Genomic DNA, 25,170 nt, shown 5'->3' with positions numbered 1-25,170 from the left:
AGTTAGGCTGCAGCACAAAGAATTTTGGGCTGCTGTACTGACAGTCTGTCCAGTAATCCCTGCTGGATGGTCCATCTCATTCAGCATTTAATTCCCAACAGCATCAAGTACCAGATACCTCTGGTGACTCTCTTTGCAGGGCATGAAGGTAGCACCTGTCCCTTTTTCATTTTTCCCGGGCACATAGTTCTCAGGTATCCTGCCCCTGAACAATGAGGTTCCACTTAACGATCACAGCCATTGATAGACCTGTGCTCCATTCACAATGCAATCGTATGCAGAGATATACCACAAGACCACTGACTTCAGTGGCCTGGAAGGGTGTAACTTGTTAGGGTTGTGCTGTAATTGATCCATTTCTTATTCTCCCATGCACTTTCCCCCCCTTTTGCTTTCAGCACTTGGAAACAGTCAAGCCCTAACAAACCATTAAGAGGTGGGATTAACAGCCAGAATTTGTAATTGTCCACCCGTGATCTGGAAAGGGCATATGAGTGGGAAGACACAGCTGTCGGAAAGAGTCATTCCAAGTTGTGGGCGTCGGGGCTTTGATTTTGGACTCTCATGAGCTGAGGCAAGGACCTAACATAGCAAGCTTTCTCAGCAAGCACCTCCTTCAGTGCCCCACTTGTAGATCTAACAAATCAGGGTGAGGAGAGCTGGGAAACATGCACTCTACCTCTAGATTTGGACAAAACCAGACTGCCAAGTGCTGCCGGGCAATCAAGGAGGGTCGGTGGGGAGTTACCTCCAGCAGTTGGGGAAGAGTAGTTCAGTCAGAGTAGTTCAGCAGTGGAATAGGCTGCCTAAGGAGGTGGTGAGCTCCCCCTCACTGGCAGTCTTCAAGCAAAGGTTGGATACACACTTTTCTTGGATGCTTTAGGATGCTTTGGGCTGATCCTGCATTGAGCAGGGGGTTGGACTAGATGGCCTGTATGGCCCCTTCCAACTCTATGATTCTATGATTCTATGATTCTATGATTCTATGATTCTATGATTCTATGATTCTATGATTCTATGATTCTATGATTCTATGATTCTATGATTCTATGATTCTAAGATACAGGGTGAGGACGCAGTGGCATCACTTGTAGCACACACTGGATGCGATGTCGGCACATTGCCAGTGACTCGGGATGCTGTGGTATTTGGGCAGAAACTGTGTGGCTTACAATAGTGTTTTTGCCAAAATAACAAACCATCCAGCGTAGCTGCTGCTGCTGCTAACTCGGCTGCCAGTACGTTCTCCTTCTGGCTAGCCGATTGATAATGGGGATAATGGGGGGCAAGGCTACGGAGCCCCCCACACACAGGTGGGAAGTGGCAGCCCTCCCACAGACTGGCTTTGATAAGAAAAAAAAGTTGTTAACAGCCAATGCAAAATCCAGAAAAGAGACACGGTTGCATAATATCTTTTACTGAAGCCGAACCAAATGGCACAAAACATTGTGCAAGATTTCAAAGTTCTATTGATCTCTTCATCTGACATCAACAACACTTAAAAATGATGGAGGAAAAGATCCAGAGACCCTGTTGTGGGGGCCCTGATGCTGAATACTGGTGGGCTAACAGTTTGAGTGCTGTTGGTGTTAGATTATTTGGGTTCTGGAAAGAAGAAATGCTGTTAGCTGTCATGAGACAGCACGCCCAGGAGCAGTGGCATACAAATATAATCAATCAACAAACAAACAATCAACAATGTTGAGCCAGCAAGTTATCACTTTAAGGTCCTAAGTAGCTTAGACCTAGGGGACTGGAAGGACCATCTCTTCCCAGACTGTCCACCCACCACGTAAGATCTTCCCCATCAGCCCTGCTTTCTAGGCCTCCTCCTCCTTTAGAGGTGAAATGAGTGACAACCAGAGACAGAACTTTCTCAGTGATGGCCCCTCACCTGTGGAATAGGATTGCCAGCCCAAAATGGGGACGTTTGAGAGGCAGAGACGAAACAGTTTTGCTGTCCTTGGTGCTGCAGTGTCACTTCCAGTATAAACCCAAAGTGATGTCAGTGCATCAGGGTGAGGCCCTAGCATCCACTCAAAACTCTATGGTACTAGAGCATCACTGATGACCCACCCCCACCCTAGCGATCAGCGGTGGGGCACTGGGCTGCCATCAAAAGGCTGTCATGGCCAGCCAGCTCCAGAAGACCCCAGTGATGCAAACAACTTCTCTGAGGAAGAGGCAGTCAGTGGACTTGACCCTAACCGACAGCCAGTAACAGACACTGCAGGAGGAAGCAGTCTCTCAGGAGTCAAACATGGATCCATAGCCAGGCCCCTCGCCCCCCCCCCCAGCCCTGGCAACAGAGAGCTATCTGCCAGCCAGCTATCCCCTGTCACCAGAGCCATGGGAAGACTACGAGGGAGCTGAGTGCAGTGTCAGATTGGCAGCACAGCACAGGTTCCACATCTGCAAAGAGGATGAGTATCTGCAGGAGCAGGACTGAGGTGGCTGGCAGGTGTTCAGCCTGATGTATAAAAGCGGCAACCAAGGGCATGGCCATGTGGAAGCAATGGGTCTGATAGCTCCTGACCGATTTCCAACCCTCACCTATGCAATGGAACTCTGCTTTTGGATTTCCCTTTGAACTTGAATCTGTCAGTGTGCTTTCATTCAGGGGTAGTCAACCTGTGGTCCTCCAGATGCCCATGGACTACAATTCCCATGAGCCCCTGCCAGCGTTTGCTGGCAGGGGCTCATGGGAATTGTAGTCCATGGGCATCTGGAGGGCCACAGGTTGACTACCCCTGCTTTAATTGGTATCTAGGCTTTAGAACGATATTCTGACTACCTCCTTCTGCATGCTGTGTGTCTGTGATCAGGACAGGGGCCTTCTGCCAAAGTGGGAAACCTGGCCAGCCTACTGAGGAATGCCCTCCCTAGAGGCTTCTCTAACACCTCTCGGATTGTCTTTAGGAGCCAGGCCAAAACATTTATTTAAAACTAAGGCACTGATCATTTCACATTGTTTTATAGACTCTTTCTAGCCCATGAGCTATTTTTAAGATAATCATTTTAAGCTGTGCAGCCTCTAACCTGCATCACCATGTTTGATTCCCCGCTCCTCTTCCACATGCAGCCAGCTTTGTGACCTTGGACCAGTCATAGTTTAGGATGCTTAGGGCTGATCCTGCATAGAGCAGGGGGTTGGACTAGATGGCCTGTGTGGCCCCTTCCAACTCAATGATTCTATGATTCTATGATAGTTCTCTCAAAGCTCTCTCAGCCCCACCTATCTTGTGGGGTGTCTGTTGTTGGGAGAGGCAGGGAAGGCGATGCTAAGCTGCTTTGAGGCTCCTTTGGATAGTAACAAGTGGGGTACAGAAACCCTTTTTTTAAAATTTATATTTCGATTTATATACTGCTGTTCCCTAGGCGGGCTCACGGCAGTTTAGTTCTTCTTCCTCTGTAATGGTTTAACCTTTTGTGATGCTTTATGTTTTTATCAAGCTTTGTCTGGAAGCAGCTTCTAACAGGTTCTCTGAAGAGATGGCATCGAGCTGAACAATTTTTTTTTTCCTTTTGAGGGTTGCAGCTTCATGCATTGTATTTGCAGTGGGACTCCTGACATTTGAGGTGTACTTTTAAGAAACTGTAATTGCAACAAGCAGGTCTGCCGATTCCCACAACATGCCGGCACACTCGCAGGGGGCTCCGTAGTCAGGATGGGTAGGGTGCGGTTCCCTGTCAGGCAGACATGTGGTGGCAAACTCAGGTTTGACGCCACATCATGCGTGCAATGCCCCTCAAAGGAAACAGCATGTCCTGATGCGCTGCTTTCTCTCTTCACTGCCATTTTCCATTTGCAAACAAAGCCTGGATCATGTAAACATTTTGGCTACAAAACCGAATCAGGACGTTTCAAGCTGCATCTGCAGCCGTACAGGCTGAATTTGAGTAACACATGGTGTGCAAGCAGAAGGACGCTCCGTTCTAATGTTAGCTCCCCCATGCCATGGCAACCTCTGAGAAACAATGCCAAGTCTCCTCCTTCTACCGAGTTGAGATCTTTCTTACCGGGGTTTGGTTTCCCCCCAGAGCTTGTCAAAATGAAAACCCAGCCAAACCTCTCACTTGTTCCTCTTCTGTAACTTTCCCTCCAGGGTTAGCCAGGACTGAATGTAGCATGCCAGTGTGACCTGGCATAGAAACCCATGGCTTTATTGGGCACTCTCTGGTTGTCCACATAATCCCTCCCCTGCACCACTCTCTTGTATGAAGAGTAAATTCACTGTTGTGGAGGAACCTCAGATTTCTGCTTCCTTATGCTGAGTGACTTGCTTTTAGCTAAGTGGGTTGCTGAGATGGCACCATTCTATCCCCTCCTATTTTAAGTTCATAGAACTTTTCCAGAATTTTCCAATTATTACTACATTATCTATAAGACCATGTTACCAGCGTCCGAATGCATCTTGTTCCAATGCTATAACAATCTAACAATTGTTACAATATGATAGATAACAATTTATAAATCCCTTATTTTCAGTTTGTTAAGGGTGGCATTCCCTGACATAAATCCCTCACTTGGAGTACTGTGTTCAGTTTTGGGCACCACAGTTGAAGAATGATATAGAGAAACTGGAACATGTCGAGAGGAGAGCAACAAAGATGGTGAGGGGTTTGGAGACTTATGAGGAAAGGTTTAGGGAGCTTGGTCTGTTTAGCCTGGAGAGGAGACGACTGAGAGGGGATCTGATAACCATCTTCAAGTACTTTAAAGGCTGCCATGTAGAGGATGGAGCAGAGTTGTTCTCTCTTGCCCCAGAGGGATGGACCAGAACCAATGGGATGAAATTAATTCAAAAGAAATTCTGTCTAAACATCCGGAAGAAGTTCCTGACAGAGCGGTTTCTCAGTGGAACAGGCTTCCTTGGGAGGTGGTGGGTTCTCCATCTTTGGAAAGTCAGCTTCCAGGGCAGATGTGAGGATTTGAACTGACCTCCCATGTCCCAAACTATGCTAACACTCTGCCTCTCGGCCTCCACAACTGCAAATCAATTCTGCCCTGAATGTAATTTCTGCCCCCAATTTCTCTCTCTTCCCTTTACTATGTTACACACACGTGTTTGCCCGGTTCCTGGTTACCTTCTGATGTATGCTTCTTTGGGGCCATTAATGGAGCACTTCTATTCAAAACACTGCTCTCCTTTGGCTTTTGAATGTGCTCCAGTTTAACCAACTCCAGTTGAAAAGATATTTTCTTCTCTTTCAAAATCTTGATGTGTGTCCAATTTGGCAGAACCGGCTTGGTCTTCATCAAGAATTTTTTAAAGGGACATTTAGACTTGCACTGTGGCATGTAACGAGCACCTCCCTAGGTGATGGGCTGGGTGGGGCCCCAGGTGGGCATGTCCACAGCTGTGCTTCCAAACCATATTCTGCATGATTCCACCACTTCTGGAGTTTCTTGAAGCCTGAAGAATGTTTCAGGGGTTTGTCGACGGTCAAAAAGTGGAGAAAGGCTGCTCTAGTTGGCATCCCCAGGTATAAAGGAGGTGAAGACAAAACGGACCTCTGTCTAGAACAGGGGTAGTCAAACTGCGGCCCTCCAGATGTCCATGGACTACAATTCCCAGGAGCCCTTGCCAGCATTCGCTGGCGAATGCTGGCAAGGGCTCCTGGGAATTGTAGTCCATGGACATCTGGAGGGCCGCAGTTTGACTACCCCGGTCTAGAAGAAGCTGCTCCATGCTCAGGTCCTCAAGGGAAGGCAGGCCAAAAGAGAAGGAAGGTGCTTACAGCCACCCAGGTCGGAGATGCCCTTTTGAAGTTCTCTGTCAAGGTGACTGGGAGGATTCCAGGGAAGCCACACCAGCCTCTGAAAGACAGAAGATTTCCACCATTGGCCCTCAGGCCTATCCATCAACACCAGCTGTCGAGAGAGGCACTTAGCTTGACTGCATTGCGCTGCCGGGGAAGGACAAGAAGTGGGTCAGCATGCCGCTTCTCCTGTCAATCAAGATGTGCAGAGAAGAAGAAAAGAGTCATGACCATCCAGGCTGGGAGAGGGTCAAGGAGGAAGCTTGGTGGGCATAGAGCGGGGCCCAAACGGCGGCATCAAAAATCCCCTTACACACCCAAATTCGTGTGTGTAGAAAGGTCACTTCCACAGTCAACTTATTTACAGGCTTGGGCAAGTCTCTTTTTCATGCAGCAATGCAAAAAATCAGTGGAATGCCTCTAAAGCAGGATTATCCTTCACACAGAAAGGATAGAAGAGCCCCTTCTACTAGCAGGATAGAAGAGCCTTTTCTACCCTTCTACAACTTGGAGGCATGGGGAGTGAGTGAGTGAGTGAGTGTGTGTGTGTGTGTGTAAGAAGGCAACTGGGGCTTTTAAAAGTGAGAGGCTAGACTCTTTCCCCCTCTTTTGGCAGTGATGGTAGCAGGTGGGATGGCATCGCTTTATCTGGAGAGGCAAGGGGGGTGGGAGTGGCTCCATGCAGAAGAAACTAGTTTTTACAGGTTAATTGAAGAGCGGCCACATTCTCCTTTTTATCATCGTGGCCCAGGGTTACACTATGCTATGGACAAAGCCCCACTGTATTTAATACTGATGGGATTTCAAAGCTTCCTAACACCTGGTTTCTTCCTGCTCTGATTTCTCAGTGTGTTTTTTAAAGGGGGCATCTGTAGTAGGTGCATGGACCTGTAGGTGTATGGGCCTGACATGCCTGCCTGTTTAGAAGTTTATGTTCCCTTGGATATTCCTAAGCAGAGGGAAACACAGAGATGTACTCTGAGCCCAGGCAAGTGGCAGATGCCCCTGCAGGGCCCTTTTATACCAATGCTGGTTGACCTCCCATCATGAATATTCAAAAGCTGCAGGCAGGGAAGACTCAGGTGGCAAAAAGCAGCAAGGGGATGGAAGCAGAGCCCTGACCGAAAGGCCCCAAACCGGCACTGCGGAGCGCAAGAAAAGAGAGCTGGCCGCCGCGCACGCACGTGCGTGTGTGATCACATACGAGGGGAAAGGGCCCGGCCCATTTTCCTATGGATTGGATTTCTGTCTCCTGCGCCTGCATGCTCGCTTCTCCTTCCCCCTTCTCACCCGCCCCCCCCCCCCGCGCCCTGGCTAGAGATGTGTTGTAATAAGTGTGTGTTTAAAAAAAGAGAGAGAGAAAGCAAAGACAACAGGGCTTTCTGTAATCCTTGCAGCAGGATGGAGCGTTCAGCATAAAAGACACACTGTTGAGATAGAGCAATGCATGCATTGTTTTCTGCATAATGCAGTCAGGCTCTCCATGGTAAAAATGGATATATATATACACACACACAATATTGGTCACCACCAGCAGTTAATTCCAAAGTGGGAACTGCTCCGTTTCATTGTAGGTTAAGGCGCTCAGCCTGAAAAATCCGAGCGAGGCTGCAAGTCAGAAACTGTTCCTCCTTGGGGGTGGATTTCTAAAATAGATTGCAAGATTATTAGGAGGGGGTGGGGGTGGGGAGAGACTCTTGTGCGGCTGCAGCGATCGCTCCGGAGCCTTTTTGAAGAGGAAGCCGTTGTTTCCAGCACGCCCCCCCCTCCTTCTGTGGAACCACTTAGACACTTCCAGCGGGTGGCAAGGGGGGGAGAGATACGGCCATAATACCGCTTTCTCCATCCCGGCTGTCTCCCTCATTACGTTAAATGCGTTAGGATGGCCGCACCGCTTTGTCGAGGAGGGTCAGGTGCGGAAACGTACGGGGAGAGATCTGCAGGCATGCAGCCGAGTCACATCTGCCAGCTTTTCCCAGACCTCTGAATTCTGAATGCCTGCCTGGCTCTAGCCGAACCTCATCTCTTTGCCGACCAGGGGCTGGTGGAGGGGTGCCTGAGGAGAGCACCTCTTTTGACGCCAGGAAGGATTTTGGTTGCCCGGGGTGTCCTCAAATGCATTATGGCTCATGCAGCATCTCAGCTGAAGAAGAACAGGGATTTGGAGCTGAACCCTGACGAAGAAAATGAGAAAAAGAGGAAACACAGGAAGAGGTCCAGGGACCGGAAAAAAAAGGTACTTGTGTTTGCACTTGCAGAAATCCTTGACGTGGATTCCTTTGTTTTACTGAGCTGCCACTGCAGTGAAGAGGTGTCAGGGCTCTGGGATGCCTGCAACTTGGTGGTTGGGGGTGATGGGATGATGGTTTCGGCTGCTGACATGGCATTGAGAAGGAGGCAACTTGGGGGCATGGGGATTGTGTGTGTGTGAGTGTGTAAGAAGGCAACTGGGGCTTTTAAAAGTGAGAGGCTAGACTCTTTCCCCCTCTTTTGGCAGTGATGGTAGCAGGTGGGATGGCATCACACTATCTGGAGAGGCAAGGGGGGGAATGGCTCCATGCAGAAGGAACTAGTTTTTACAGGTTAATTGAAGAGAGCGGCGGCATCCTCCTTCTCCGGTGCAGACCAGGGGTGATCTTGCCTGTGGCTGTACCCTGTGGGTTGATGAGAAGACAGCTGTTTTCTTTGTGCTTGGGAGCCTTGCTTTTAAAAAAACACACTTCTCCTTTTATTTCAAAGGAAATCACAATGTTGCTCCGCTGGCCTGTTAATTGATGTGTCTCTGTTTTATCTGCACGCCGCCCCCCCTGGCCCCCTGTCAACTGCGGCGGGCGAGCAACTTTCTTTTGTTAGTTGAAATGGTGGGCCGGAGGCACCTGAGTCTTGGGTTCCCTCCTCTGCTCCGGATTACCTTGGATGCAGAGACTCTCCTGGCAAATATAGTCCCGGGAGAATCAGCTCCCTGCACTGGTTGTTGCTGGATACACACACACACACACACACACACACACACACACTGCAATACAACAAAACAGTGGGGGATGATCGCATCATTGCTGATGTTTAAGAGGGCACCTTAGGCACCAGAGAAAAAGCTTCTTGGGCATTGATGTCTGTGCATTTTCTGGAGGGAGGGAGGGAGGGGGAGAAGAAGAGCTGAGGAATGAGGTTATCTTGCGATTTCATGGGCCTTTGTGGTATTCCCTGAGGGGTGCCTAACCTAATGGGCTCTGAAGATTGATGCATGCCTTTCTGTAAAGGGCATATTGTAGCGCTCCCCCCACCCTCCCCGCTTCACACACACAAACACATGTGCACCTCTGGCATCTTCTCATTTTCTGGCCTGTATTCCCCCCCCCCCCCACATTTCCCACATTCTTTCCTATAAATGGAGTGTTTGGCATAACAAAGGTGGGGGTGGGGGGGACGACATGCTAAAAAGCCTTCTGGTACAGGGAGACCCCGAGAAGGTGGTGCGTATAGACGGCTGCAGTTGGGGTGTGTGTACTGCAGCATGTAGTGTGTAATTTATGAGTGCCATAGCCACAGGCCTTAACATTGTGCCATATGCAGATTAGAACAACAGGAAGTACTGCAGCATGTAAGCAAGAGGGTCTTTTTCATTCCTTTCCTTTTTCTCATTTAAAGAAAAGTGGAGAAAGGGTGTCTTTTTCAGCAATTGCTCTTGTTTCTGCAAAGGCGAGGAGGAGAATCCATTTCCCTTGGATAAATCTTATATGCTCCATAAATGGGATTGTGGTATTTTTGCTGGTGGATGGGTGATGGGAAGGTTCCCCTACTATTACCACCTGCAAGCACTCTCTGGAATGCAGATCTGGCCCACCCCAACCCCCTAAAAAGTATCCTCTCCAGACAGGGGTGTGTTTGGAACTGAGCTTCAAAAAAATGCCTCGTCTCCCAATTAACTCCCCCCCCATTTGTATGGGCTGCGTGTGTATCCTTGTGGGCTCAGGTTGAACAATAGCAAGCATGTGGAGCCATTGTGCTTGTTCGTGTTGCCTTTGGAGCAGCTTGTGGGAGGAGGAGGAGGCTGGGGGAGACCCGTGCCAATGAGGGCCCCTTGATTCAATGAGGTGGGACAATGGCTTTGTTGACAGAAATGCTTTATTGTTTATACTGCACGATGGCATGGAAAGGCTCTCGCCTAGCAACCAGGGTGGGCCGTGGGCAGGAAGCCAATCCTCCAAAACCTGCATGGGATTCCTTTTTCTTCCTTCCGTATTAGAGGCATGGAAGGAAGGTTGTGTAGGACACAGAGCCCAGGAATGGGATGCACACCAAATAAATAATTTTATCCCGTGCTTCGATTTTAAGTAGAGGACATTGGACTTTGAAAGCATGTGAAGGCTGTGTTAAAGTGAAGGAGGAATTTAGACGTGATATGGGAAATAGGTCTGACTCTGGTGCCTTGGCAGATTGCAGATGAGGGAGACCACATTTCTGACCTTCCTCTGTACAGTATAGATTGAATCCAGTGTCTGTCTCTTTTTTATTTTAATGAGCATTTCTTTTCCACGGTGAATTTGGGAGTCACCTTAGACCCACTGCCCAGTGGTAGTGCATTCTCATCCTCTCCCTCCCACTTCCAGACAGTCCATGATAATACTCAAGGCTTAACCCTCTTACCTGTACGTACTAGAAATCCCCTTGGGGAAGCTTCCAATTGCATTAAAGCACTGGTGAGACCTGAAATCCCTGGGCTGTTGAGACAGCAGGGAGAGTCAACCATGTGACGGTTTCCATTTGCCCCGCCGAACAGCTTCTGTGGTCCGTGAAGACCAGCATCCGTCAGATGTGTTGAGAGAGCTTTGGAAGTAGTTTCTGACTCAATATGTGTTTTAAGACCTCTTTGGTTACAAGACCAACTCCTTCAAGACTTCCTCTGAAAATGTCACGAGGCGAGTCTGTTATTTACAAAGAGTTTTCTTCTGGGGAAGTAGGACCACTTCTCCAAAAGTGTGTTAGGGTAAAAATTGGCTGATGCTTGCCTCTAAATGAGTCTTTCCCTTGCTAAGAAAGTAGCTGAGAAATTTCTTTGGACACAGAACCCTACAGTAGCTGACGGATAAACAGGTGATCTAGTACTACAAAGACCCCTCAATGGTACCACAGGCTAGGGGTTTCAGAGTGGCAGCTGGGGAGACCCTTCTCACCCTGTGAAAGAAAAAAAATATCCTTATTTGGGCAGGCTGACTGGCCTCCCCCTTCCAAAGTAGCCAATGAGTAGCCAAAGTCCTCTATTGAATTGCATCTCAGCAAAATGGTAAGAAGGATCAAAGAAGCCAGGCTGAACTGGCAAAGGTCTTCTGTGAGACAAGGCTTCGAGGCCTCCTGCTATGATGGGAGGTTCTACCATAGTGTTTTCAGTGGTTCCTAGAGCTACCTAACATTGCTTCTGGGGTTTCCCAGAAAATATGTCATGGTCCACATTCCCAGCTGACAGTCAAGTGAAGAGACAGGAACAGTAGCCAGTCTTACTAGAAGAAAATGAAGCCAATTCTAAGGCAAAATTTAGACATTCATTAGAAGTTCAGCGGTGTTGTGATGCCATAGAGCAGAGGTAGTCAAACTGCGGCCCTCCAGTTGTCCATGGACTACAATTCCCAGGAGCCCCCTGCCGGCATTTGCTGGCAGGGGGCTCCTGGGAATTGTAGTCCATGGACATCTGGAGGGCCGCAGTTTGACTACCCCTGCCATAGAGTCTGCCCTCCAAGGCTACCATTTCCTTCAGGGGAATGGATTTCTGTAATCTAGAGATCAGGTGTCATTCCAAGTTGGTAGCCCTACCCCAAGGCCACTCAGAGATGATTTTCCTTGACCTGTTCATATTCCTTGTCTGTCTCATCAGTCCACCCTCTTTCACCTACAGGAAACAATCCAACTGGTGGAGTGCTTTTAGCACCAGTTTGGACTATGAGCTTCAAGGGGGGGGGGGGACTGTGCCAAAAATCAAAGAAGGGTACATGATTGAAGTGGGACTGAATTCGAAATGGTTCCGGGGAAAGACATAGTGTAAAATGTGGATGGGAGGGGGAAGGTTTTTTTGTGAATGTCATACATCCTAATCAAGATGGGTGAATGTGGGTTAGGTCTCTATTAATTAGGTCACACTCACAGTCATATGAAAAGCAGGGATTGTAAATTAATGGAGAATAAAAGTGATTAATTTTGTGTGCATGATGTTTCCCCAGCTCCCTTATTTAAAAAAAAAATCCACAATGCCTAATCCTTATATGCACTGTTTATTTCTCTTATTTATTCTTATATCGTATTCTATTCTTCCCTGAATATATATATCCTGCCACAGTGCATATACACTGCAGTGTTTTAAAAAACAGTGATAAGATTTTTCCAGGAGGGAAGGTGGCATGGTATAGCCCAAGCTTTCTCAACCAGGGTTCTGTGCAACCCTGGAGTTTCTTGTTGGCCTTGGATTGGTTTCCTGATTGGGTGGGAGTTCATTAATTTGTTATGTCTTTAAAATTTGTTAAACATCTGTCAGGTGATATGACCATATATGATCATGTCGACCCCCCCCCAAATGGCCAATGATGGGCCGAGGGGGGGGGAAGGAGAGGGGCCCCATATGGGTGTGTATACAGCTCTGCTTCCCAGTCATATTCTCCACATGTTTTTCTCGAAGCCTGAAGGACATTTCAGAGGGTTCTCAATATTTAAAAAGCTGAGAGAGGCTGGTAGCCCCATCTTGTTCAGAAACTAAGTAGAGTCAGCGCTGCTTAGTGTTTGGACAGAAAACCTCCTGGGACAACTGTAGAGGCCCACCACCTCTGTTTTTCATTTGTCTTGAAAGCCCTTTGCTGGGGGTCACCTTGATTGTGCTTTGCACACACACACACACACACACACACACACACACATTTTCCAAGGCTGTAGTTTTTCTACAGCATGGATCAAAAATCTCTAGAGTAGGGAACAAAAATCGTGGCAAGTGAAAGGTATGGAATGTTTGCGAACATTCAGAAAGAATGCTCCCATGGGTGAAGCAAAGGGGCGTGCTGGAAATCAAGGCAACTCCTGTAATGTGAGTGGGGTATCCCTTTGGGTGGGAGGAAATACATGAAAACAGGAAATGTTGGCATGTTGGGGGGTATAGAGGCAAAGGGTCAATAGAGAGCTTGGAAAGCAAAGGATGTGGGCCAGGAAGCATCTAAGCCAGGGGTAGTCAACCTGTGGTCCTCCAGATGTTCATGGACTACAATTCCCATGAGCCCCTGCCAGCAATGCTGGCAGGGGCTCATGGGAATTGTAGTCCATGGACATCTGGAGGACCACAGGTTGACAACCCCTGATCTAAGTGATGGTGTTAAATTCTATAGGAAAATGTAAAGCCTAAGGTTGTGCATCGTTGATGGTACCATTTTCAGTTGTAGGTGTGATATTGCATATTTACAGCACCCCCCACCCCCCCAAAAAAGTTCTCCATGAAAAAAACAACAACAACTACCATGTAAGAAAGAAGCATTTGACTGTCTCCGTCTCCTTGTTTGCTTTTGTGTTTTTAGCAAATGCAGGAGCTTATTTATGGGGGAACATTCAAACATGCAGCCCTCCTCTCCCCACCCACACGTACAAGCTGTGCCTAGGGAAAGCTTTCCCGCCTGGTTCTGTTGACTGCGTAAACTATGTACCTTGGTAAGGTCATCATTGTGATACCCCCATGAAAGCCGTGGAGTCAAATTGGCTGGAGGGAATAAGAAAACATGTCCATTTGGCTTCAGATCAGAGGCATAAGATCCATGCAGGCTTGTCTGCTGTCTTCACTGGGGGTTTCTTGAAGCCTAAAGAATGTTTTCGGGGTTTCTCAACAGTTAAAAAGCTGAGAAAGGCTGGAGTTGAGGATGAAGCTGCGTTTTTATGATAGGCTTCACACAGCCATTAAGAACACCAAAGGCATAGATTGGGATTATTGCATCCCAGCAACCCAAGGTGCTTCTTAATTGAAGGGTGGGAGTTATTCTGGCAGGTTTGGTGAAGGCACTCACGCTGTCCAAGGTACATTCTTTCTTTGCTGTATCTCTCACAGTTAGCACTGCCAGCTGTGGATTGGGAAATACCTTGAGATTTTGGAGGTGGAATTTGGGGAGGAGGGGGTTTGGGGGCAGGAGGGACATCAATGGGCTATAATGCCATAGAATACATCCTCTAAGCCAGTGGTCCCCAACCCCCGGTCTGGAGACCGGTAACGGTCCGTGGATAAGTCAGTACCGGGCCGTGGCTCCTCCTCATCCTCCTTCCTGGCTGCTTCCTCTGGGGCTGCCCTGCCACTCTGCCGCCAGCTCACCTTTGTTGCTCTCCAGTGTTCACCATGCCTGGGGCTCCCCCTTGGTGTGGCACTGCGCAGCTGCTGCTGGCAGCGGCCCCCAGTGGACGGCGGGAAATCAGGGGCACCGGCGGGAAAGCAAGTGGAGCAGGGGCTCAGGCCACGGCGACATCCCTCAGCAAAAGACTACCCCCCCCCCGCCGGGCCTCAATAAAATTGTCAAGCGTTGTGCGGTCCCCAGTGATAAAAAGGTTGGGGACCACTGCTCCAAGCGGCCATTTTCTTTGATGATGGTCATCTGGCGATCCATTGTAATAGTGAGAGGCCTCCAGGGGTCGCTTGGATGCTGGCAACCCAGCACAAGGTGGTTGCCAAGAATGATGAGAACCACAAAGTTCTACAGTTGCTGTGCAGTGTTATAGAAGTTATGATGAAGTCGATGATAGAAATTAATATGAACTGCCAGTTTGTGGGCAATTGTGGATGTTTCTTAGGGGCACGTTCTGACCTCTGTTTTATGAGCAGGGGTCTCCATGGGAAGTTCAGGAACACTAAAAAAGACGAGAACGTTATCCTTAAATAATCCCGTTCTTTTAAAATAAAGATGGTGGCGGCATCTTGAATAGAGTGGGTTATCAATATGCCTTTTACGTGCGTTGCCCTAGTTTATGCTCCGTCTGGGTCTAGAAAACAAGATTTAATTTCCCATGTGTCTAGTGTCTCAAATGGATCTGTGAATTTCAGTGCCAAGATTCGATTAAAAGGCAGGAGGGTTTTCCTGCTGGTCGAAGTCGGGTTGCTTGTGCCAGTGAATAAAAGCATCCCTCTCCCTTGCAAATGCTGAGCTGCAGTGTCGAAGGGCGAGGCTGGTTTTTTTCTTCATCCACAGGAACTCAGACTTTTCCATTTCTGCACTGGGTCTATGTATGTGGACATTCTTGGATGGCCACAAAATGTATTCAGCTCCAGTCCCACTGCACTTAGGGCTGCCCAATCTCCAGGTGAAACCTGAAGACCTCCCGCTATTAAAGCTGATCTCCAGGTGACCACGATCAGTTCCCCTGGAGAAAAAGGCTGTTTTTGAGGGTGCATTCTAGGACACTATAACCTGCTGAGGTCCCTCTCCAAACTTTGCCCTACCAGCTTCCCACCCCCCCCCCCCCCAAAAAAAAAGAATCTCCATGTATTGCCCTACAAAGAGCTGCAACTCCTAAATGCACCGGAAGATCGTATTTTATTTGTATCAGGGAATGTAATATGAGTACTGCATAGAGAGCAAATACAGGCTGTCTAAACAGAGCCCTCTAAAGCAACAGTCTCCTACCTTTTTATCACCAGGGACTGGTCAATGCTTGACAATTTTGCTGAGGCCCGGGGGGGGGGTAGTCTTTTACCGAGTGATCGTCACCGCCGCCTAAGCCCCTGCTCTACTTGCTTTCTTGCCGGTGCCCCTGACTTCCCACTGCCCACTGGGGGGCGCTGCCGGCAGCAGCTGCGCAGTGCCACGCCGAGCGGGAGCCCCAGCCATGGTGGCTGCTGGAAAGCACCAAAGGTGAGCCGGCAGCAAAGTGGCAGGGTAGCCCCCAAGGCTGCAGCCAGGGAGGAGGACAAGGAGGAGCTGCGGCCCAGTACCAACTGATCCACGGACCAGGACCGGTCCCCGGACCGGGGGTTGGGGACCACTGCTCTAAAGTATCAGTGAACATAGAATATAGACTGCATTCTGTTCCTTTCCATTGGCCTTGTGCTAGAACAAGCAGCATTGAGGTGGGGCCTGATTTTCTCTAAAATTAAAGCAGATCTTAAGACTTCAGAGATCAGTTCACCTGGAGGAAAGGGAAGCTTTGTAGGATAGACTCTATGGTGTGCCATACAGTGTAGGAGGTCACCTACTGAATGTAATAGCTAAATGGGAATTTGAAGTCCAGGTCTTTCTGGTTTAACAGTCCCAGGAATGCAGAAACTAGATTTTTTTAAAAAAATAGTTTATTTACTGGGGAAGGATATGGACTTCTAGGGGTGGAGGATTGTAACATATGCAATGCTTCTCTCTTTAATCATACCGAAGTTATTTTTACTACATAAAGTTCAGGAACCATATTGCGTATGCTTTAGTTAACACATAAAATTGTCCTGTTGAGTATCATTATGGAATTTAAATTTTCTATTAAAACAGTAATTACAAGTAGAGCAGGCGTCAGATATGGGAATATAAGCTTATGCGTCCCAAGTATATCTTAAGATGTGTTGGCTTAGAAAGCAGAGGGGAAATAATATTCAATTTTTAACATGAAAGCTTATAACTTGAGTAAAACGTGGTTGGTCTTAAAGGTGCCACTGGATCCAAAATTTTGTCCTGCTGCTCGGACCAACTCAGCTACCCACCTAAACCAAAAGACAATTTTTGTTGTCTATGCCTAGGTCTCAGCATTTTTTATGCAGAACTTTTGTTGTTGTTGAGAAAAGCTGGGGAACTAAACATTCTTCCAACTTAATAAACATAAATATTCAGATACTTTCCCTTATACTATGGAAGAGTTAGCTGATATTTCATCATCTTCAACAGAATAGACTAAATATCATCACAGCCAGAAATAAAGTTATTTTTTAAAAATATTTACCTTACTCTGTTTCTATAACGAATGTATCCTTTAATATGCTAATATAATTGGAGTTCATTTTCTTGAAATACAAGCGATATTTGAAAGATCTATTGTTCTAACTTCCACTGGTATAATGGGTTTTTGATTTATACAACCTGAGCTAAGCTTCTTAACTTAACAGTGTATTCATCGACTTTGGGCACATAGTTTAATCCTGCCCTTTCTCCAAGGAGCTGAGGGTGGCGCATGTGGTTCCTTCCTCCATTTTATGTCCACTACACCCTGTGGGGTATAGTGGGACCAGGCCTCCTATGACACCGCCTTCCCCCACTTCTCTCTAGTACAACAGTGGAAGAAAAGTGCTCCTGCAGCAATGCCACAACTTCACTTATGGTCATTTAATCAGAAGCAACATCGCGTATTGCCATGACTCTCTAACAACCCCCCCCCTTTCTCTGTGGTTTCATCATAGAGCTTTATAGGGTTGCTAGAGTGTTGTGGTGAAGTCTGAAGTCATTTCCTGTTATATGACTGGAAGTGACATCATGACTCTACGTCAGCAGCCTGCAACTTTTTCCCGGTTGTGGACCGTTAGGAGGGGTGGGGGGAGAGGGCAGCCCAGGGCGCAGCGCATGCACGTCAGCCCTGCACAAACACATATGTGCAGAGCTGTCATGCATGCATGTTTGTGCCCCTGGCAGGGAGCAAACGCACATGTACGGCAGTTCTGCTGCCCGTGGCGCGGGGGTTGATGATCTCTGCCCTACATGATGCCAAGCCCCATCCCCAAAAGCCCTGTGTTGTTAGCCCTTGCCTGGCATCTTTAGTTAGGTAGGCTAGATGGAGCAAATGTGACCTGCCCAAGTCACCTAGGAGCCTCTGTGGCAATGTGGCAGCATCTCCCTTATCCTATTCTCTGTCCCCCAACACTGGCTATTCCCACAGATTCATCAGACAGAGGAGTGTGAGGCAAGTGAGAAGTCAAAGGAGTCAGTTCCTGGCTTGTTCAAAGGTTCTTCAGCCTTGTTGCCCAAGCAGTACACTTGGCCTCTGCCCATTTAACATTCCTGCAATAAATGTTGCGATGTGTTTTATATTCCATACGTTTCAAAAGCATTTCTCCAACCACTCAGTCAAATGCAGCAGAACCTGCCTCATCACCAACATTCAGATCTCGGAGCTGTGAGTTTGTTGGCAGCATCACTTGACAATAAATATTTTTTAAATAGCGTTTCAATCTCCCTCCCCTGTTAGTAATTGTGAAAAAGAGAACATTTCACTAGAGTTACAACTGATCTTCAGAGCACAGAGGACAGTTCCCTTGGAGAAAATGGCTCCTTCAAAGCGTGGACTGTAGGGCATAGTGCCCTTCTAAGGCCCATTCCTCCTCAAACTCCTCCCTTCCCAGCTTCCATCCTCCAAAACTGCCAGATATTTTCCAACCCAGAATCAGCAAGCCTTCCATCTCAAGTGTATGGGGGGGGGGCGTTTTCTCCAAATTCAGTTTCCCTTCCAGCCTTTTCCATCTCTAGGCATCGATAGAATGTTGCTCTCTTATAGAGGGGTCCAGTCCCCCCAGCTTAGATTGACTGGTTGGCCAAATGAAGTCTATGCTTGGCGGACTTCATTCCGGAATGCTTGGCGTGAAGGCCTTTTGTCCCATCCATTTTATTCATAGTCCCAAAGGCCATATGGACATATGAGGCTGCCTTATCATAGCTCTGTGGAGATGATTTGCTTACACACTGAGTCACTGCACAGGGAGGGAGAGTAGGCACCGCCTCACTGTGGTCAGCAACACTGCTTTCTGAAGATTGCTGAACATGGAGGAGGTGTACATGAAGCACTTCCTTTGTGCATTTGTACCATGCAGATGACTTTCAGTTGTGCAGCGGGACGAGCTTGCAGAGGGACTAGGTTGTTCTCTCTCCCTGCATAGAGTCTTGGTGCATAGATAGGTCATCTGCACAGGGCTGCTGATCTAACAAGGTCAGTGTTGTCTGCTCTGACTGGCAGCAGCTTTTAAGGGTCTCAGACGGAGGTCTGTCATATCATTTACTCCTGGATCCTTCTCATTGGAGATGCTAGGAATTGAATCTGGAACTTGCTGCCTGCCAAACAGAGGCTCTTCCGCTGTGCTATGGCACCATCTCACTTGATACTGGGTACCTGTTGCATTCGCCTTAATATGTGAATCAACCTTAAACTAAAAGGTAGAATGGGTTCAACAGCCATGATTTATTTCCAAAAACGAGTCCTCTGTAATTTTGTACTGTAAAAGAGCTGATATTTAATACCCTTGATAATGTGCCAGATTCCTTTTGGCTAAACTCTCTTTCCCCATTCACTTGTGCTGAGATTGTTATAAGCTTTCAGGTTCTGACTTGGAAAGGTAGTCATGAAAGTGTTGGGGAGGGGGGGTTGTATAAAATTTATAGCCTTGATGTACGTTTTATTAATCTTGGTCACTTCAGTATTCCTAGTTGAAAGTGCAGTGCCATCAGTTACATGCAGATATAGTAACATTTATGCAAGATCATGTTCCGTGCCCATTTAATCATATTTCAGGAATAGGAATTAATAAATCCAATGAATAGTTTTCAGTATGAACCCCAGCATAAGTCTGAATGGATTCAAAGGCTGGTTTTCATTTTATATAGCGTTTGTATCAGGTACTGGCTGAGACATTTTAGATTCTAGAAATTGATTTGGGGACATGAAAATATAATATTTGGCATAATATTGGGGGCTTAATCTCAAATTTCAAAAAGAGATCACCCTGAGATTCAATCAAAGCATTCTGCAAACATGATTGTTACTATTATTTGCATTATTGCTGTTGTTATTCCTATCGGATATTCATACCAAACTTTTTTCTCCAATGGAGTGGTTTACAATACCATTTCCTCCCTCCTCCATTTTATCCTCGCAACAGTAGGCTTGTGGGGTAGGTTAGGCTGAGAGACAGTCACTGCCCTTTGGTAACCCATCAAACCTCTGTGGCAGATGGGATTTGAACGTGGGTCCTAGTCTGACACTGACCCAGCAGTCCTAAAAGGTTTGCTAAAATTATCGCCCTCTTATTATGTGTGAATTTGGCACTGACTCCCCAATTCCTTTCTCCCCAGTGGAACCAGGATGAGAGGGAAGAGAGGCTAGTAGCTCACTGCTTGTGCTCTTGACTGATTTTAGATGGCTTGAGTGCTCAGAGTTGAGAAGTGTTTTCTCAGACAGTTTAGGAGGACACAACGTATTATTGCAACTCTGCTTTTCCCATACTGATATGGCTTCAAGACGTCAGATGCGTAGGAGCTGAATTATGGGTTGACCATCTAGGCAGAAAGACCTGTTTACCTTTCTAGGTATTTCTATGCAACTGATCCACTGCCCTCTTTTTGTTCTTCTTGGAATGTATGAAAAATATACGATGAATTCTTGAAGGCTTTCATGGCAGGAGTCAACTGGCTGTTGTGGGTTTTCTGGACTTTGTGGCTGTGGCTGTGTTTTAATCCCTGACAGTTTGCCAATATCTTCAGAGGTATGTCACAGCAAGATAGAAAGAGATTACCCCCTGGCTGCGTCCTACCTCTGAAGAAGCCGTCACAGCTACAGGCAAAACATCAGGCCACAAAGTCCAGAAAACCTACACTATCCAACATATAAGATGTTAATTCTTCAATTTAGGTGACTGGAGAAACGTACCTCCTGGTTAACAGTTCTAAAATTTGTAATGGGGTTCAGGTAAAAAACCCCATGAACCCAAATAAAATGGGAAGGGTGAGTCTGGTGGCCATCTAACTTGGTAGAAGAGTGTCCTTCATGTGTCTCTTCCTCTCTGGGATTGATTAACAGGTCTGAAGCTGATTCAGTCCATCCTCGAATCATAGACAATGCCTGCTTGGGTGGTTGTCTTTCAGCATCATAAATGGCATTGATATAGGTGATAGTTGACGTTCAACTACCCACCTCCTACCAAGAAGAGCTGCTTGCAAAGAGACAACACTGGCACATATGGGAAGCCGGTATGGCCCTTGTAGGTCAGGTGTTGTCTCTTAGTATTTCCTCCAATAGAACTCTGCCAAGGAAGTAAATGTAGAGGGGGTTACATCATCCAACATGGGATGGTGGTGATGCTGGAATGGTCTTCTCTTACCTTCCTACAGCTTGATGCAGACAAATGGCATCTAATCTTTTCACATTTCCTAAACCTAATGATGGGAGAGTGATTGTGCCTGGCCAGGAATTGATAGGGTTGGGGATGCCCTAACCTGGATAGGCGAGGCCAGCCCAATCAGATCTCAGAAGCTAAGCAGGGTCAATCCTGGCTAGCCCTTGATAGGGCCACCTCCAAGAAATACCAGGGCTGTCAGGTGGAGGAGGCAATGGCAAGTCACTTCCAAACATTTCTTGCCTGGCTTCCAATCCTCTAATCTCCTGGCTAGCATATGATAAATAATAAACCAATAGGGAATGGGGTGGGGCTGTGCTTCTCCCTGCCCCCCCACGGTCATTTCCTTTTAATATTTTCTGCTATTGGCAGATTCCACTGGAGATTTTTAAACGGCGGTTTGTTTTCAGATGGCAAGCAGAAATTTATGTAGATCAAAATGTTAAATGAGGATTCTCACAGCCAAGCCGCTTTCCCCTTTGAAATTCTGTAAAAGGCAGCCACTTCTAGATATGCATTTCATTGGAATGCACTAAGGTCACCAACATCAAAAACGTCGTGCTGCTTTGAAGTTGGAAGTGTGCTTTTCTCGCTTGTATAAAAGTGTCCTGTTCAACTCTAATTTATTGTAACTCCCGGGGTAATGTGGACAAAGAAGATGGTGTAGTCCTTGGCTTCTTTTCCAAGTCAGATTTCCAATTTCAAAAAACCCTTTATTGGCATAGTGACAATCGTCCAAATACATAATAATGAGACTGATTCAGACTACTTGGGAAAAAAACAGATATTTGTGATAGTGATAATAGCATCTAAACATAGAGCAACAGATATAACAAGATAAAGTCAGAATATTAATTAATTTGCATAAAACATTGATAGTGCATTTAAAATAAGAATTAAAAGTTAGTTGCTAATTAAATTAACTAAAAGGAAAATCATTATATGGACATAAAGGAATATGAGAGATATACGTTGTTTCTTACAGGTGCAGTTTTGTCTTGCAGATTGCAGGCCTTTTTTAAGACTCCAAAATACTTTATTTCTGAACACAATGGAAAAATGGGCAAAAAAAATAAATGGAAAAATGGGCAAATGAGAACAAGTGTAAAGTTCTGCATTTGGGTCAGAAAAATGAAAAGCATGCCTATTGGTTGGGGGATACGCTTCTACGTAACACTGTATGCGAACGAGAATGGGGTACTTGTGGATTGTAAACTAAACATGAGCAGGCAGTGTGATGCAGCAGTAAAAAAGGCAAATGCCATTTTGGACTGTATCAACAGGGGCATCACATCAAAATCACAAGATGTCATAGTCCCATTGTATACGGCACTGGTCAGACCACACCTGGAGTACCGTGTGCAATTCTGGAGGCCTCACTTCAAGAAGGACGTAGATAAAATTGAAAGGGTACAGAGGAGAGCGACAAAGATGATCTGGGGCCAAGGGACCAAGCCCTATGAAGATAGTTTGAGGGACTTGGAAATGTTTAGCCTGGACAAAAGGAGGTTGAAAGGGGACATGATAGCCCTCTTTAAATATTTGAAAGGTTGTCAACTTGGAGGAGGGCAGGATGCTGTTTCCGTTGGCTGCAGAGGAAAGGACGCCCAATAATGGGTTTAAACTACAACGATATAGGCTAGATATCAGGAAAAAAATTTTCACAGTCAGAGTAGTTCAGCAGTGGAATAGGCTGCCTAAGGACGTGGTGAGCTCCCCCTCACTGGCAGTCTTCAAGCAAAGGCTGGATACACACTTTTCTTGGATGCTTTAGGATGCTTAGGGCTGATCCTGCGTTGAGCAGGGGGTTGGACTAAGTGGCCTGTATGGCCCCTTCCAACTCTATGATTCTATGATTCTATTATTTCAGTTCTAGCAGTGAGGCAATTTCTTCCCCTATTGCATATAAATATAGCTTAGTTTTGTTTTAAAAGCACCCTTGTATATATGTGTGCATTTCATAAACCCTTTTTCTTGAAAAACATGCACGCTGGGTTATGTTTTGTGCTCCTTTGAGCTACCTCCCACCCTCAGCCGGAGGTCCTGCAGGCAGAAGACGCACTACGCTCAGTACACACTCAAGCAGTTCATGTGTCCTCATGTCAAGCATTCGGCTGGTACCAGCAGTACTCTACTGTCTTCATAACTGCAAGTGGCTGCAGTTTTGATCACCATCTTTGGTTTGAAAACTTGTATTTCTCCTTCCTGGAAACAGTGACGTTGCCACATGACGAATCAGATTCGATTTTGCGATGATGTCACCTCCCAATAAAAAAAGGTGGTTCCGAATGAGGGCCATTTCTGTTCAGGTTTGTTTGACCTCACGGGATGTTGGAACCGAATGGAATCTGCCTGCAGGGCAACATCTCATGGTTACTAGGAAGAAAGTCTGTCGATCAACAGCAAAAATCTATGGTTGATGAAGAGGAATACAGCAGCCAACAGGTGGAGAAAAATATGAACTTTTGGAGAGTTCCCCTGGACACTTTACCCACCTACTTTACCCACCTACTGCAGCGAAAAATGTTGAGAACATTTGGATCTATCTTGAATAAATGAACATACAGGAACATGTGAAACTTGCATTGTCTGTTCTGATCGCCTGTTCCAGGGTCAGACTGAAGACTTTCTAGGGTTGCTTTTTTGCACAGGCCCAGTAAGGTACAATTTAGGGGCTCAGGTTACAAGGGGCTTTTAAATGCCAAAAATTTACTAAATTGCAATTTGGAGAGGGAAGATGCTATAGGACTTTTATTTATCTAAATTCATAACCCGCCCTCTCCACCAAGGCGGACTCTTCTTAAATTTGATATACCTTAGGGCCTCAGCGTGAGTTAACCCCACCTTGGGTCTTTCACGTCACTGACTAACCAGTCCTTTAACAGGAGATGCCAGGGGTTGAATGACATTATTTCTGCATAAGATTGAGGGTGCAAGAACAGCAGCTCACCCACGTCCATCTGCCCACCTCACCTTCATATCTAGGGAGAAATTTGAATGAAGGGGCTTCTCAGCTCTTCCTGTACCACCCTATGCAGGGTTACACCCTTCAGAATCTATTTATCTATGTAATTTTGAATTTATACCCCGCCTCTCTCAACAAGTCGCCTCGAGGTGGCTTACAAAATAAAACCATAAAACAGCATAACCCCTAAAATCCCATTAAAATATAATACAATCATCATAAAATCAACAGTCATAGAGATGGTGGTGCAAGAACAGTTTCTCCCAATCTTACTCAGCTGGTCCCAATCGAGGACCAAGTCAAGATCTTAATAGGCTGGTTACTGGTCCTCATTTTACGTGTTCAGTATGGGACACACAGAATAGGGCGGGACCCCCAGATTGTAACTACGGTCAATCCTCACCCCGGACTCAACCAAACACCTGGCGGAACAGCTCCATTTTGCAGGTTCTGTGGAACCTAGATAACTCCATCAGAGCTTGTAGGTCTTCTGGGAGCTCATTCCACCAGCCCAGGGCCAAAAAGGCCCTGGCTCTGGTCAAGGTCAGGCAGATATTAGCATCAATATGCTTAGAAGGGTATAACTGTTCAGTGTGTCATTGATAGCTACCTATGTCTCATGGCCTTGGCTACAGCATTGCATCAGTTCTCCTTTGGACATCCAGTACTGGTTTCCAACACTCACCCATGGCTAACATTTCAAATGACATTGGGCAATCAATGACATCCTGTGTGCCAGTAATGGGCTGTCGCTGAGTTGAGTCCATTGAAAGTCACTTTCCCATGTAAGTGCATTGACTCATTTCGATTAAGGCTCCTTTTATACAATGTAACTTTTCATGTGGTTGACCTTCCAGTTGACCAACACTTTCAGATAACCAGATGTGTAGGCCTCCTCCTGACAATGTTCCCCATTCATTCCACCCACACAAATTTTATGTTACAGTTTTTGGTAGGCCTTTAAAACCCTCAGGGTGGAAAGAAAAAAAGTAGAGCTGTACTGTCACCTACTCGAGGTCAAATTGCAAAAGAATTATGTCAATGTGTTGAAAGGAGGTAACTGAGCCTAGATTGTGGTCCAGGCTACATAATGGACTGGCGGTGACTTTTGCAGAAAGTTCAGGCTTACTGTCTTATTCATGTACAGCTTTATGCATAGGAGGGAGACTGCCACTCTGTTAACATTTGAGCTGTGCCAACTTATGCCTGGACGGAGTGGCCACCTACTGGTCACATTGGTGATTTCCTGATGGAACAGTGGCCTTAACCTGAAGTGTGCCTTAACTTGTTTTAATAGCGAGTAACCAAATCCTTTGTAGTGTGGAATAGTGGTTAGAGAATATTGGTTAGGGCTGTGTAGTAGTAAGAG

The 25,170-nt window shown here is 46.6% G+C and overlaps 1 protein-coding gene across 38 annotated transcripts in view; it reads left to right on the top strand.

The window, feature by feature from the left end:
- The window catches only part of ANK3 (ankyrin 3), a 493,966-nt gene that overhangs the window by 206,246 nt on the left and 262,550 nt on the right, over positions 1-25,170 (top strand). For 10 of the 38 annotated variants that reach the window (XM_077350686.1, XM_077350683.1, XM_077350685.1 and 7 more), the window contains exon 1: positions 7,486-7,999. The exons of 3 other annotated variants lie outside the window; for them this stretch is intronic. In XM_077350686.1, the coding sequence (XP_077206801.1) occupies positions 7,886-7,999 (114 nt within the window). In that variant the 5' untranslated portion in view covers positions 7,486-7,885. Of the gene's footprint in view, positions 1-7,471; positions 8,000-25,170 lie in introns of those variants that run through there. 25 more of the 38 variants (XM_077350701.1, XM_077350707.1, XM_077350704.1 and 22 more) reach the window with 9 other exon arrangements.

This window comes from Paroedura picta, chromosome 8, assembly GCF_049243985.1.
Source record: "Paroedura picta isolate Pp20150507F chromosome 8, Ppicta_v3.0, whole genome shotgun sequence".
Lineage (NCBI taxonomy): Eukaryota > Metazoa > Chordata > Lepidosauria > Squamata > Gekkonidae > Paroedura > Paroedura picta.
Note: the sequence above shows the minus strand (reverse complement) of the source record. Positions and strands in the feature narration are given on the sequence as shown.